Raw genomic sequence first — 12997 nt, 5'->3', positions numbered from 1 at the left:
ATTGTCTGAAACAAAGCACTGCAAAAACATGGAAGCCAGAATGTTTAATGAAATAACATGTAAACTAACTCCCAGTGGTCTGTCCTGTTGGCCCCTCAGCTGCTCAAAATGTTTGACAAAATAGCCGTAGGAATGCATTGTTTAACACCGGTTATGAAGATAGAATTTCTATCACCTGGCACATATGCAAAACCATGTCAACACCTGCAAGACTTCAGTTAGTATGTATGGTTCGTGTGCATGTACTTTACTTCCTGTGCCCATGCTTTCGGTCATGAGCAAACATTTTTATTGCCATGTCTGTTTAATAAAACTTTCCTGTGGATATTTTGTCAAATGTTGATCAGCTGAAGGTCCAACACCACAGATAATTGGCAAAGTTAGTTCAAATGTAATTTGGAACATTGTTTTTTTTTCTCAATGTTTAAATGTGCATGGCATTGCCTACACAATTAAAGGTCTTATGTTTTGTGACTACATACTACTGTACACAGGCCAAAATACTTGCTCTTCTCGTTTCCATAATAGCTCCTATTACACAGTAACTGAATAGTTCCTAAATTCCATAGTATCACATACATGCTCTCGTTGTTTCCATAATATCTCACCACAGGTCTCATCAGAGTTGTCCACACAGTCGTTAGCACCATTGCAGTATTGGTCCTTGGTGATGCAGATCTTATTCCTACACCTCCAGTCCCCCTGCAGACAGCCCTGGTTCTCTGGGCAGTTAAGCTCATCAGACCCATCAGAACACTGGCGCTGCCCATCACATACTGCAGAGGTAATTATACAACCAGGAGCCCCGGAAATGCAGGCAACCTGGCCCCTAGGACAGGCTGGGGAACAAGGACAAACAGACCTATTGTAAACAGACTACAGTAAATACATTTAACTGATCTAAATGATATAGGTCTACAGTAAATACAGGGTTAACGTTATATTTAGAATTTCACCACATCAACAAATATGGAATCTCCTGGAAGAGAGCAGAAACAGTGAAACATAGCATAACTTACGGCAGGCCATTTCATCAGAGCCGTCCATACAGTCTCCATATCCATCGCAGTGCCAGGAAAGAGGCAGACAAGTTCCATCATCACACAGCCACTGGTTACCCCCACACTGCTGGCCAAAACCTGCAAGACCACACAGGTTAGGGCCCCACACGGGTTACTGTAAGGCTACATGATATCAATGTTTACAAGACAAAAATGAATCAACTTAATACTGCAGCTTTTTCAGAAACATTTTACCTGTCAAAAATCTCAAGCTGAGAAGTAAAAGCAGACATGTGAACTGCAGCAGTTCCATGACCAACCATGAAGCTTGTTAGGACTAAACGGTACCAGCCTTGCAGGGATAGTCTTTATTGAGTAACAATCAACTACACATTGTTCTGATTGGTCTAATTAACTACACTCTGTTCTCATTGGAGGGTCACTGGGATCACCAGCTGCAGGTTGATTGGAGGGGGAAGAGAAGATAGAGCCATAGGATAAAGACATGGGCCCGGTTTCCCTAAAGCATCTTTATGCCGGGCGTACACTACACAACTTTCAAAATCCTAACATCGCTGAGCCTCTCGCATTATATTACAATCTTTTCTGTGGTTTTTTTGTCTTGCCAATGTAGTGGTGTTAAGAGATTCTTTACTTGGATTCTCAATACCACGATGTCTCGCTTAAAACAATAATGTGATTAGATTGTTAACGTAGCTAGAACCAGCAGTGGCTCAAAGTAGCCTCAAATGTTTTCATTTAGATATTAAAGTGTGCCATGCAGAGTTGAATTGAATACTAACATTACTTGAGAGTTGAGCTGTCCCTTCAGAGCTGTCCCGAATTGACGCTTTAGTTAAAGGCAAGTATAAATGCATGCTAGTAGTAGTCATTGCTCCTGCTCCAGAGTCTATACATCCATACTAGTAGTAGTCATGGCTCCAGAGTCTATACATCCATACTAGTAGTAGTCATGGCTCCAGAGTCTATACATCCATACTAGTAGTAGTCATGGCTCCAGAGTCTACACATCCATACTAGTAGTAGTCATGGCTCCTGCTCCAGAGTCTATACATCCATACTAGTAGTAGTCATGGCTCCAGAGTCTATACATCCATACTAGTAGTAGTCATGGCTCCAGAGTCTATACATCCATACTAGTAGTAGTCAGTGCTCCAGAGTCTATACATCCATACTAGTAGTAGTCATGGCTCCAGAGTCTATACATCCATACTAGTAGTAGTGATGGCTCCTGCTCCAGAGTCTATACATCCATACTAGTAGTAGTCATGGCTCCAGAGTCTATACATCCATACTAGTAGTAGTCATGGCTCCAGAGTCTACACATCCATACTAGTAGTAGTCATGGCTCCTGCTCCAGAGTCTATACATCCATACTAGTAGTAGTCATGGCTCCTGCTCCAGAGTCTACACATCCATACTAGTAGTAGTCATGGCTCCAGAGTCTACACATCCATACTAGTAGTAGTCATGGCTCCTGCTCCAGAGTCTATACATCCATACTAGTAGTAGTCATGACTCCAGAGTCTATACATCCATACTAGTAGTAGTCATGGCTCCAGAGTCTATATATCCATACTAGTAGTAGTCATGGCTCCTGCTCCAGAGTCTATACATCCATACTAGTAGTAGTCATGGCTCCTGCTCCAGAGTCTACACATCCATACTAGTAGTAGTCATGGCTCCTGCTCCAGAGTCTATACATCCATACTAGTAGTAGTCATGGCTCCAGAGTCTACACATCCATACTAGTAGTAGTCATGGCTCCTGCTCCAGAGTCTATACATCCATACTAGTAGTAGTCATGACTCCAGAGTCTATACATCCATACTAGTAGTAGTCATGGCTCCAGAGTCTATACATCCATACTAGTAGTAGTCATGGCTCCTGCTCCAGAGTCTATACATCCATACTAGTAGTAGTCATGGCTCCTGCTCCAGAGTCTACACATCCATACTAGTAGTAGTCATGGCTCCTGCTCCAGAGTCTATACATCCATACTAGTAGTAGTCATGGCTCCAGAGTCTACACATCCATACTAGTAGTAGTCATGGCTCCTGCTCCAGAGTCTATACATCCATACTAGTAGTAGTCATGACTCCAGAGTCTATACATCCATACTAGTAGTAGTCATGGCTCCTGCTCCAGAGTCTATACATCCATACTAGTAGTAGTCATGGCTCCTGCTCCAGAGTCTATACATCCATACTAGTAGTAGTCATGGCTCCTGCTCCAGAGTCTACACATCCATACTAGTAGTAGTCATGGCTCCTGCTCCAGAGTCTATACATCCATACTAGTAGTAGTCATGGCTCCAGAGTCTACACATCCATTATAGTAGTAGTCATGACTCCAGAGTCTATACATCCATACTAGTAGTAGTCATGGCTCCTGCTCCAGAGTCTATACATCCATACTAGTAGTAGTCATGGCTCCTGCTCCAGAGTCTATACATCCATACTAGTAGTAGTCATGGCTCCAGAGTCTATACATCCATACTAGTAGTAGTCATGGCTCCAGAGTCTATACATCCATACTAATAGTAGTCAGTGCTCCAGAGTCTACACATCCATACTAGTAGTAGTCATGGCTCCAGAGTCTATACATCCGTACTAGTAGTAGTCATGGCTCCAGAGTCTATACATCCATACTAGTAGTAGTCATGGCTCCTGCTCCAGAGTCTATACATCCATACTAGTAGTAGTCATGACTCCAGAGTCTATACATCCATACTAGTAGTAGTCATGGCTCCAGAGTCTATACATCCATACTAGTAGTAGTCATGGCTCCTGCTCCAGAGTCTACACATCCATACTAGTAGTAGTCATGGCTCCTGCTCCAGAGTCTATACATCCATACTAGTAGTAGTCATGGCTCCAGAGTCTACACATCCATACTAGTAGTAGTCATGGCTCCTGCTCCAGAGTCTATATATCCATACTAGTAGTAGTCATGACTCCAGATTCTATACATCCATACTAGTAGTAGTCATGGCTCCTGCTCCAGAGTCTATACATCCATACTAGTAGTAGTCATGGCTCCTGCTCCAGAGTCTACACATCCATACTAGTAGTAGTCATGGCTCCTGCTCCAGAGTCTATACATCCATACTAGTAGTAGTCATGGCTCCAGAGTCTACACATCCATACTAGTAGTAGTCATGGCTCCTGCTCCAGAGTCTATAAATCCATACTAGTAGTAGTCATGGCTCCTGCTCCAGAGTCTATACATCCATACTAGTAGTAGTCATGGCTCCTGCTCCAGAGTCTATACATCCATACTAGTAGTAGTCATGGCTCCAGAGTCTATACAGCCATACTAGTAGTAGTCATGGCTCCAGAGTCTATACATCCATACTAGTAATAGTAATGGCTCCAGAGTCTATACATCCATACTAGTAGTAGTCATTGCTCCAGAGTCTATACATCCATACTAGTAGTAGTCATGGCTCCAGAGTCTATACATCCATACTAGTAGTAGTCATGGCTCCAGAGTCTATACATCCATACTAGTAGTAGTCAGTGCTCCAGAGTCTATACATCCATACTAGTAGTAGTCATGGCTCCTGCTCCAGAGTCTATACATCCATACTAGTAGTAGTCAGTACTCCAGAGTCTACACATCCATACTAGTAGTAGTCATGGCTCCAGAGTCTACACATCCATACTAGTAGTAGTCATGGCTCCAGAGTCTACACATCCATACTAGTAGTAGTCATGGCTCCAGAGTCTATACATCCATACTAGTAGTAGTCATTGCTCCAAAGTCTATACATCCATACTAGTAGTAGTCATGGCTCCAGAGTCTATACATCCATACTAGTAGTAGTCATGGCTCCAGAGTCTATACATCCATACTAGTAGTAGTCATGGCTCCTGCTCCAGAGTCTATACATCCATACTAGTAGTAGTCATTGCTCCAGAGTCTATACATCCATACTAGTATCAGTCATGGCTCCTGCTCCAGAGACTATACATCCATACTAGTAGTAGTCATGGTTACTGCTCCAGAGTCTATACATCCATACTAGTAGTAGTCATGGCTCCAGAGTCTATACATCCATACTAGTAGTAGTCATGGCTCCTGCTCCAGAGTCTATAGATCCATACTAGTAGTAGTCATTGCTCCAGAGTCTATACATCCATACTAGTATCAGTCATGGCTCCTGCTCCAGAGTCTATACATCCATACTAGTAGTAGTCATGGTTACTGCTCCAGAGTCTATACATCCATACTAGTAGTAGTCATGGCTCCAGAGTCTATACATCCATACTAGTAGTAGTCATGGCTCCTGCTCCAGAGTCTATACATCCATACTAGTAGTAGTCATTGCTCCAGAGTCTATACATCCATACTAGTAGTAGTCATGGCTCCAGAGTCTATACATCCATACTAGTAGTAGTCATGGCTCCAGAGTCTATACATCCATACTAGTAGTAGTCATGGCTCCTGCTCCAGAGTCTTTAGATCCATACTAGTAGTAGTCATTGCTCCAAAGTCTATACATCCATACTAGTAGTAGTCATGGCTCCAGAGTCTATACATCCATACTAGTAGTAGTCATGGCTCCAGAGTCTATACATCCATACTAGTAGTAGTCATGGCTCCTGCTCCAGAGTCTATAGATCCATACTAGTAGTAGTCATTGCTCCAGAGTCTATACATCCATACTAGTATCAGTCATGGCTCCTGCTCCAGAGTCTATACATCCATACTAGTAGTAGTCATGGTTACTGCTCCAGAGTCTATACATCCATACTAGTAGTAGTCATGGCTCCAGAGTCTATACATCCATACTAGTAGTAGTCATGGCTCCTGCTCCAGAGTCTATACATCCATAATAGTAGTAGTCATTGCTCCAGAGTCTATACATCCATACTAGTAGTAGTCATGGCTCCAGAGTCTATACATCCATACTAGTAGTAGTCATGGCTCCTGAGTCTATACATCCATACTAGTAGTAGTCAGTGCTCCAGAGTCTATACATCCATACTAGTAGTAGTCATGGCTCCAGAGTCTATACATCCATACTAGTAGTAGTCATGGCTCCTGCTCCAGAGTCTATACATCCATACTAGTAATCAAATTTATTTTTATATAGCCCTTCGTACATCAGCTGATATTCTCAAAGTGCTGTACAGAAACCCAGCCTAAAACCCCAAACAGCAAGCAAAGCATGTGAAAGAAGCACGGTGGCTAGGAAAAACTCCCCTAGGAAAAACTCCCTAGAAAGGCCAAAAACCTAGGAAGAAACCTAGAGAGGAACCAGGCTATGAGGGGTGGCCAGTCCTCTTCTGGCTGTGCAGGGTGGATATTATAACAGAACATGGTCAAAATGTTAAAATGTTAAAATGTTCATAAATGACCAGCATGGTCAAATAATAATAATCATAGTAGTTGTCGAGGGTGCAACAAGCACGTCCGGTGAACAGGTCAGGGTTCCATAGCCGCAGGCAGAACAGTTGAAACTGGAGCAGCAGCACGGCCAGGTGGACTGGGGACAGCAAGGAGTCATCATACCAGGTAGTCCTGAGGCATGGTCCTAGGGCTCAGGTCCTCCGAGAGAAAGACAGAAAGAGAGAAAGAGAGAATTAGAGAGAGCATATTTAAATACACACAGGACACCGGATAAGACAAGAGAAATACTCCAGATGTAACAGACTGACCCTAGCCCCCGACACATAAACTACTGCAGCATAAATACTGGAGGCTGAGACAGGAGGGATCAGAAGACACTGTGGCCCCATCCGATGATACCCCGGACAGGGCCAAACAGGCAGGATATAACCCCACCCACTTTGCCAAAGCACAGGCCCCACACCACTAGAGGGATGTCTCCAACCACCAACTTACCGTCCTAAGACAAGGCCGAGTATAGCCCACAACGATCTCCGCCATGGCACAACCCAAGGGGGGGGCGCCAACCCAGACAGGAAGACCACGTCAGTGACTCAACCCACTCAAGTGACGCACCCCTCCCATGGACGGCATGGAAGAACACCGGTAGGCCAGTGACTCAGCCCCTGTAAAAGGGTTAGAGGCAGAGAATCCCAGTGGAAAGAGGGGAACCGGCAAGGCAGAGACAGCAAGGGCGGTTCGTTGCTCCAGCCTTTCCGTTCACCTTCACACTCCTGGGCCAGACTATACTTAATCATAGGACCTACTGAAGAGATAAGTCTTCAGTAAAGACTTAAAGGTTGAGACTGAGTCTGCGTCTCTCACATTGGTAGGCAGACCATTCCATAAAAATGGAGCTCTATAGGAGAAAGCCCTACCTCCAGCCGTTTGCTTAGAAATTCTAGGGACAATTAGGAGGCCTCGTCTTGTGACCGTAGCGTACGTGTAGGTATGTACGGCAGGACCAAATCGGAAAGATAGGTAGGAGCAAGCCCATGTAATGCTTTGTAGGTTAGCAGTAAAACCTTGAAATCAGCCCTTGCCTTAACAGGAAGTAGTACTAGTAGTAGTCATTGCTCCAGAGTCTATACATCCATACTAGTAGTAGTCATGGCTCCAGAGTCTACACATCCATACTAGTAGTAGTCATGGCTCCTGCTCCAGAGTCTATACATCCATACTAGTAGTAGTCATTGCTCCAGAGTCTATACATCCATACTAGTAGTAGTCATGGCTCCAGAGTCTACACATCCATACTAGTAGTAGTCATGGCTTCTGCTCCAGAGTCTACACATCCTGGGTGATGGGATACAATGTCATCATCCTTGGCTTCTTCTCTGGCCAATGCACTTGTAGTATGAGATTGCAACGAAGTTTTGAGAATGATGATCAGCAATAGCCAATGAGAGCTGGCCAGAGAAGAAGCCAAAGATGATGACATTGTATCCCATCACCCAGGATGTGTAGACTCTGGAGCAGGAGCCATGACTACATTGGGATTTTGTCTCCGATCTCAAAAATGTGTCTGGGACAGCTAAATCGTATGCAAAGCCCAAAGTTTTTTTTTAATGTTATGCCGTCCAAAGCAAGTGTATTGGTGTCAATTACAAGCGATATGGTCGACTGTTGAAAATGTATTTTTATCATGTTTGTCTTTGTGCTGCATTGTATAATCTGTATTTGGCTCTGATTGGGGTTTTACATGCTATTTTTATTATGTTAATTCAGAATTTATTCAGTTTCTGTCAACTGTGATCAATAAAATCTAAGTCTGTTGTCATTGATATAAAAAAGAGTGCATAATGAGCAAAAATATAAACGGAACATGTAAAGTGTTGGTCCCATGTTTCATGAGCTGAAAAAGAAGATCCCAGAATTTTCCATACGCACAAAAATATTATTTCTCTCAAATGTTGTGCACAAATTGATTTACATGCCTTTTTAGTGAGCATTTCTCCTTTGCCAAGGTAATCCAAATCCATCCACCTGACAGGGGTGGCATATCTTGAAGCAGATTAAACAGCATGATCATTACACAGGTGCACCTTGTGCTGGTGACAACGGCCACTTTAAAAGGTACAATACCACAGATGTCTCAAGTTTTGAGGTAGCGTGCAATTCCCATGGCGACTGCAGGAATGTCCACCAGAGCTGTTGCCAGAGAATTGAATGCCAATTTCTCTACCATAAGCCGCATCCAACGTCGTTTTAGAGAATTTGGCAGTATGTCCAAATGGCCTCACAACCGCAGATCACATGTAACCATGCCAGCCCAGGACCTCCACACGGACAGCTGATGAAACTGAGTATTTCTGTCTGTAATAAAGCCCTTTTGTGGGGAAAAACGAATGTTGATTGGCTGGGCCTGGCTCCCAAGTGGGTGGGCCTATGCCCACCCAGGCCCACCCATGTCTGCGCTCCTGCCCATTAATGTGAAATCCATAGATTAGGGCCTAATTTATGTATTTAAATTGACTGATTTCCTTGTATGAACTGTAACTCTGTAAAATCGTTGAAATTGTAGCATGTTGCATTTATGTTTTTGTTCAGTATAGTTGAGGGTCAAAGATGGTTAGCAGACTGACTGACAGACTGACTGACTGAATTACTAACTGAATGACTGACTGGGCACAGACGTCAATGCAACGTCTATTACACATTGTTTCAAAGTAATTTAATTGAAATGATGTGGAACAATGTTGATTCAACCAGTGTGTGCCCTGTGGGTAATGGCCCTACACAGACTCCTTGCAATGACAAACAATGCAATTGTAGAGCTGTTGTCTGGATATCAACATTTTTGCCTCTGAAGTATCAAGCTATATGTCCATGTGAAAACAAATCCCCTCCATCGTTTAGTAATTATTTTATAGAAACAATGGGCTTGTTCAAATGAAATCAAATTGTATTGGTCACATACACGTGATTAGCAGATGTTATTGCAGACGTAGCAAAATGCTTGTGCTTCTAGCTCCGACAGTGCAGTAATATCTAACAAGTAATATCTAACAAATTACACAACATATACCCAATACACACACATCTAAGTAGGAATGAAGACTACATACATACAATGCCTTGAAAAAGTATTAATCCCCCTTGGTGTTTTTACTAATTTGTTGCATTACAACCTGCAATTTTAATGGAATTTTGGGGGATTTTCATGTAATGGACATGATGAATTGAAATTAAAAAATAACTTGTTTCGTAAAATTTGAGAAAAAAAAATGAATGGAAAAGTGGTGCGTGTATATGTATTCACCCCCTTTGCCATGAAGCCCCTAAATAAGATCTGGTGCAACCAACTACCTTCAGAAGTCACATAATTAGTTAGATAAAGTCCACCTGTGTGCAATCTAAGTGTCACATGATCTGTCACATGATCTCAGTATATATACACCTGTTCTGAAAGACCCCAGAGTCTGCAACCCCACTAAGCAAGGGGCACCACCAAGCAAGCGACACCATGAAGACCAAGGAGCTCTCCAAACAGGTCAGGGACAAAGTTGTGGAGAAGTACAGATCAGAGTTGGATTATAAAAAAAATACCCGAAACTTGAACATCCCACGTAACACCATTAAATACATAATAAAAAAAATGGAAAGCATATGGCATCACAACAAACCTGCCAAGAGAGGGCCACCCACCAAAACTCATGGACCAGCAAGGAGGGTATTAGTCAGAGAGGTAACAAAGAGACCAAAGATAACCCTGAAGGAGCTGCAAAGCTCGACAGTGGAGATTGGAGTATTTGTCCATAAGACCTTTAAGCCGTACACTCCACAGAGCTGGGCTTTACGGATGAGTGGCCAGAAAAAAAAACATTGCCTAAAGAAAAAAATAATAGGCATGTGGGAGACTCCCCAAACATATGGAAGAAGGTATTCTGGTCAGATGAGACTAAAATGTAGCTTTTTGGCCATCAAGGAAAATGCTACATCTGGTGCAAACCCAACACCTCTCATCACCCCGAGAACCCCAACCCCACAGTGAAGCATGGTGGTGGATCATCATGCTGTGGGGATGTTTTTAATCGGCAGGGAATGGGAAACTGGTCAGAATTGAAGGAATGATGGATGGCGTTAAATACAGGGAAATTATTGAGGGAAACCTGTTTCAGTCTTCCAGAGATTTGAGACTGGGACGGAGGTTCACCTTCCAGTAGGACAATAACCCTAAGCATACTGCTAATGTAACACTCGAGTGGTTTAAGGGGAAACATTTAAATGTCTTGGAATGGCCTAGTCAAAGCCCAGACCTCAATCCAATTGAGAATCTGTGGTATGACTTAAAGATTGCTGTACACCAGCGGAACCCATCCAACTTGAAGGAGCTGGAGCAGTTTTTCCTTGAAGAATGGTCAAAAATTCCAGTGGCTAGACGTGCCAAGCTTATAGAGACATACCCCAAGAGACTTGCAGCTGGAATTGCTGCTAAAGGTGGCTCTACAAAGTATTGACTTTGGGGGGTGAATAGTTATGCACACTCAAGTTTTCAGTTTTGTTGTCTTATTTCTTGTTTGTTTCACAATAAAACATATTTTGCATCTTCAAAGTGATAGGCATGTTGTGTAAATTAAATGATACAAACCCCCCAAAAATCTATTTTAATTCCAGGTTGTAAGGCAACAAAATAGGAAAAACGCAAGGGGGTGAAAACTTTCGCAAGCCACTGTATATGGACGAGCGATGTCAGAGCGAAAGGGACTAAGATACCGTAGACGTATAGAAAACAGCATACGCATATGAGATGAATAATGCTAGATATGTAAACATTACTTTAAGCGACTAAGTTCATGTAGAATAGTATAGAATACAGTATATACATATGGGATGAGTAATGCAAAATATGTAAACATTATTAAAGTGACAATTGTTCCATTCCTTAAAGTGTCCAGTGATTTCTAGTCTATGTCTATAGGCAGCAGCCTCTAATGTGCTAGTAATGGCTGTTTAACAGTCGGATCGCCTTGAGATAGAAGCAGCTTTTCAGGCTCTCAGTCCAAGCTTTGATGCACCTGTACTGACCTTGCCTTCTGGATGATAGCGGGGTGAAAAGGCAGTGGCTCAGGTGGTTGATGTCCTTGATGATCTTTTTGGCCTTCCAGTGACATCGGGTGCTGTAGGTGTCCTGGCAGGCGGGTAGTTTGCCCCCAGTAATGCGTTGGGCAGACTGCACCACCCTCTGGAGAGCCTTGTGGTTGCAGGCGGTGCAATTTCCGTACCAGGCGGTGATACAGCCCGACAGGATGCTTTCAATTGTGCATCTGTAAACGTTTGTGAGGGTTTTAGCTGACAAGCCACATTTATTTTTGCCTCCTGAGGTTGAAGTGGCTCTATTGCACCTTCTTCACCACACTGTCTGTGGGGGTGGTCCATTTCAGTTTGTCAGTTTTATTTAACCTTTATTTAACCAGGTAGTCCAGTTGAGAACAAGTTCTCATTTACAACTGCAACCTGGCCAAAATAAAGCAAAGCAGTGCGACACAAACAACACAGAGTTACACATGGAATTAACAAACGTACAGTCAATCACACAATATAAATAAATATATATACAGTGTGTGTAAATGTAGTAAGATTAGCGAGGTAAGGCAATAAATTGGCCATAGTGGCAAAATAATTACAATTTACATTAACAATGGAGTGATAGATGTGCAGAAGATGATGTGCAAGTAGAGATACTGGGGTGCAAAGGAGCAAAAAATAAATAACAATATGGGGATTAGGTAGTTGGGTGGGCTAATTACAGATGGGCTGTGTACAGGTGCAATGATCGGTAAACTGCTCCGATAGCTGATGCTTAAAGTTAGTGAGGGGAGATATAAGTCTCCAGCTTCAGTGATTTTTGCAATTTGTTCCAGTCATTAGCAGCAGAGAACTGGAAGGAAAGGCAGCTAAAGGAGGAGTTGGCTTTGGGGATGACCAGTGAAATATGTCTGCTGGAGTGTGTGCTATGGGTTGGTGTTGCTATGGTGACCAGTGAGCTGAGATAAGGCGAGGCTTTACCTAGCAAAGACTTATAGATGAACTGGAGCCAGTGGGTTTGGCGACTAATATTAAACGATGGCCAGACAATGAGAGCATACAGGTTGCAGTGGTGGGTAGTATATAGGGCTTTGGTGGCAAAACGGATGGCACTGTGATAGACTACATCCAATTTGCTGAGTAGAGTGATGGAGGCTATTTTGTAAAAGACATCGAAATCAAGGATCGTAGGATAGTCAGTTTTACGAGGGTATGTTTAGCAGCATGAGTGAAGGATGCTTTGTTGCGAAATAGGAAGCCGATTCTAGATTACATTTTTTGGATTGGAGATGCTTAATGTGAGTCTGGAAGGAGAGTTTACAGTCTAACCAGACACCTAGGTATTTGTAGCTGTCCACATATTCTAAGTCAGAACCGTCCAGAGTAGTGATGCTAGACGGGTGGGCGGGTGCGGGCAGCGATCAGTTGAAGAGCATGCATTTAGTTTTACTTGCATTTAAGAGCAGTTGGAGGCCACGGAAGGACTGTTGTATGGCATTGAAGCTCGTCTGGAGGTTTGTTAACACAGTGTCCAAAGAGGGGCCAGAAGT

At 43.0% G+C, this 12997-nt stretch overlaps 1 protein-coding gene across 1 annotated transcript in view; it reads right to left on the bottom strand.

The window, feature by feature from the left end:
- The window catches only part of LOC106600121 (very low-density lipoprotein receptor), a 32962-nt gene extending 31622 nt beyond the window's left edge, over positions 1-1340 (bottom strand). Inside the window, exons 1-3 of the mRNA XM_045713524.1 lie at positions 1257-1340; positions 1020-1139; positions 609-839 (exon numbers count right to left, since the gene is read on the bottom strand). Of these exons, the coding sequence (XP_045569480.1) occupies positions 609-839; positions 1020-1139; positions 1257-1314 (409 nt within the window). The 5' untranslated portion in view covers positions 1315-1340. The remainder of the gene's footprint in view (positions 1-608; positions 840-1019; positions 1140-1256) is intronic.
- Between the last annotated feature and the right edge of the window lie 11657 nt (positions 1341-12997).

This window comes from Salmo salar, unplaced genomic scaffold (genome assembly GCF_905237065.1).
Source record: "Salmo salar unplaced genomic scaffold, Ssal_v3.1, whole genome shotgun sequence".
Classification (NCBI taxonomy): Eukaryota; Metazoa; Chordata; class Actinopteri; order Salmoniformes; family Salmonidae; genus Salmo; species Salmo salar.
Note: the sequence above shows the minus strand (reverse complement) of the source record. Positions and strands in the feature narration are given on the sequence as shown.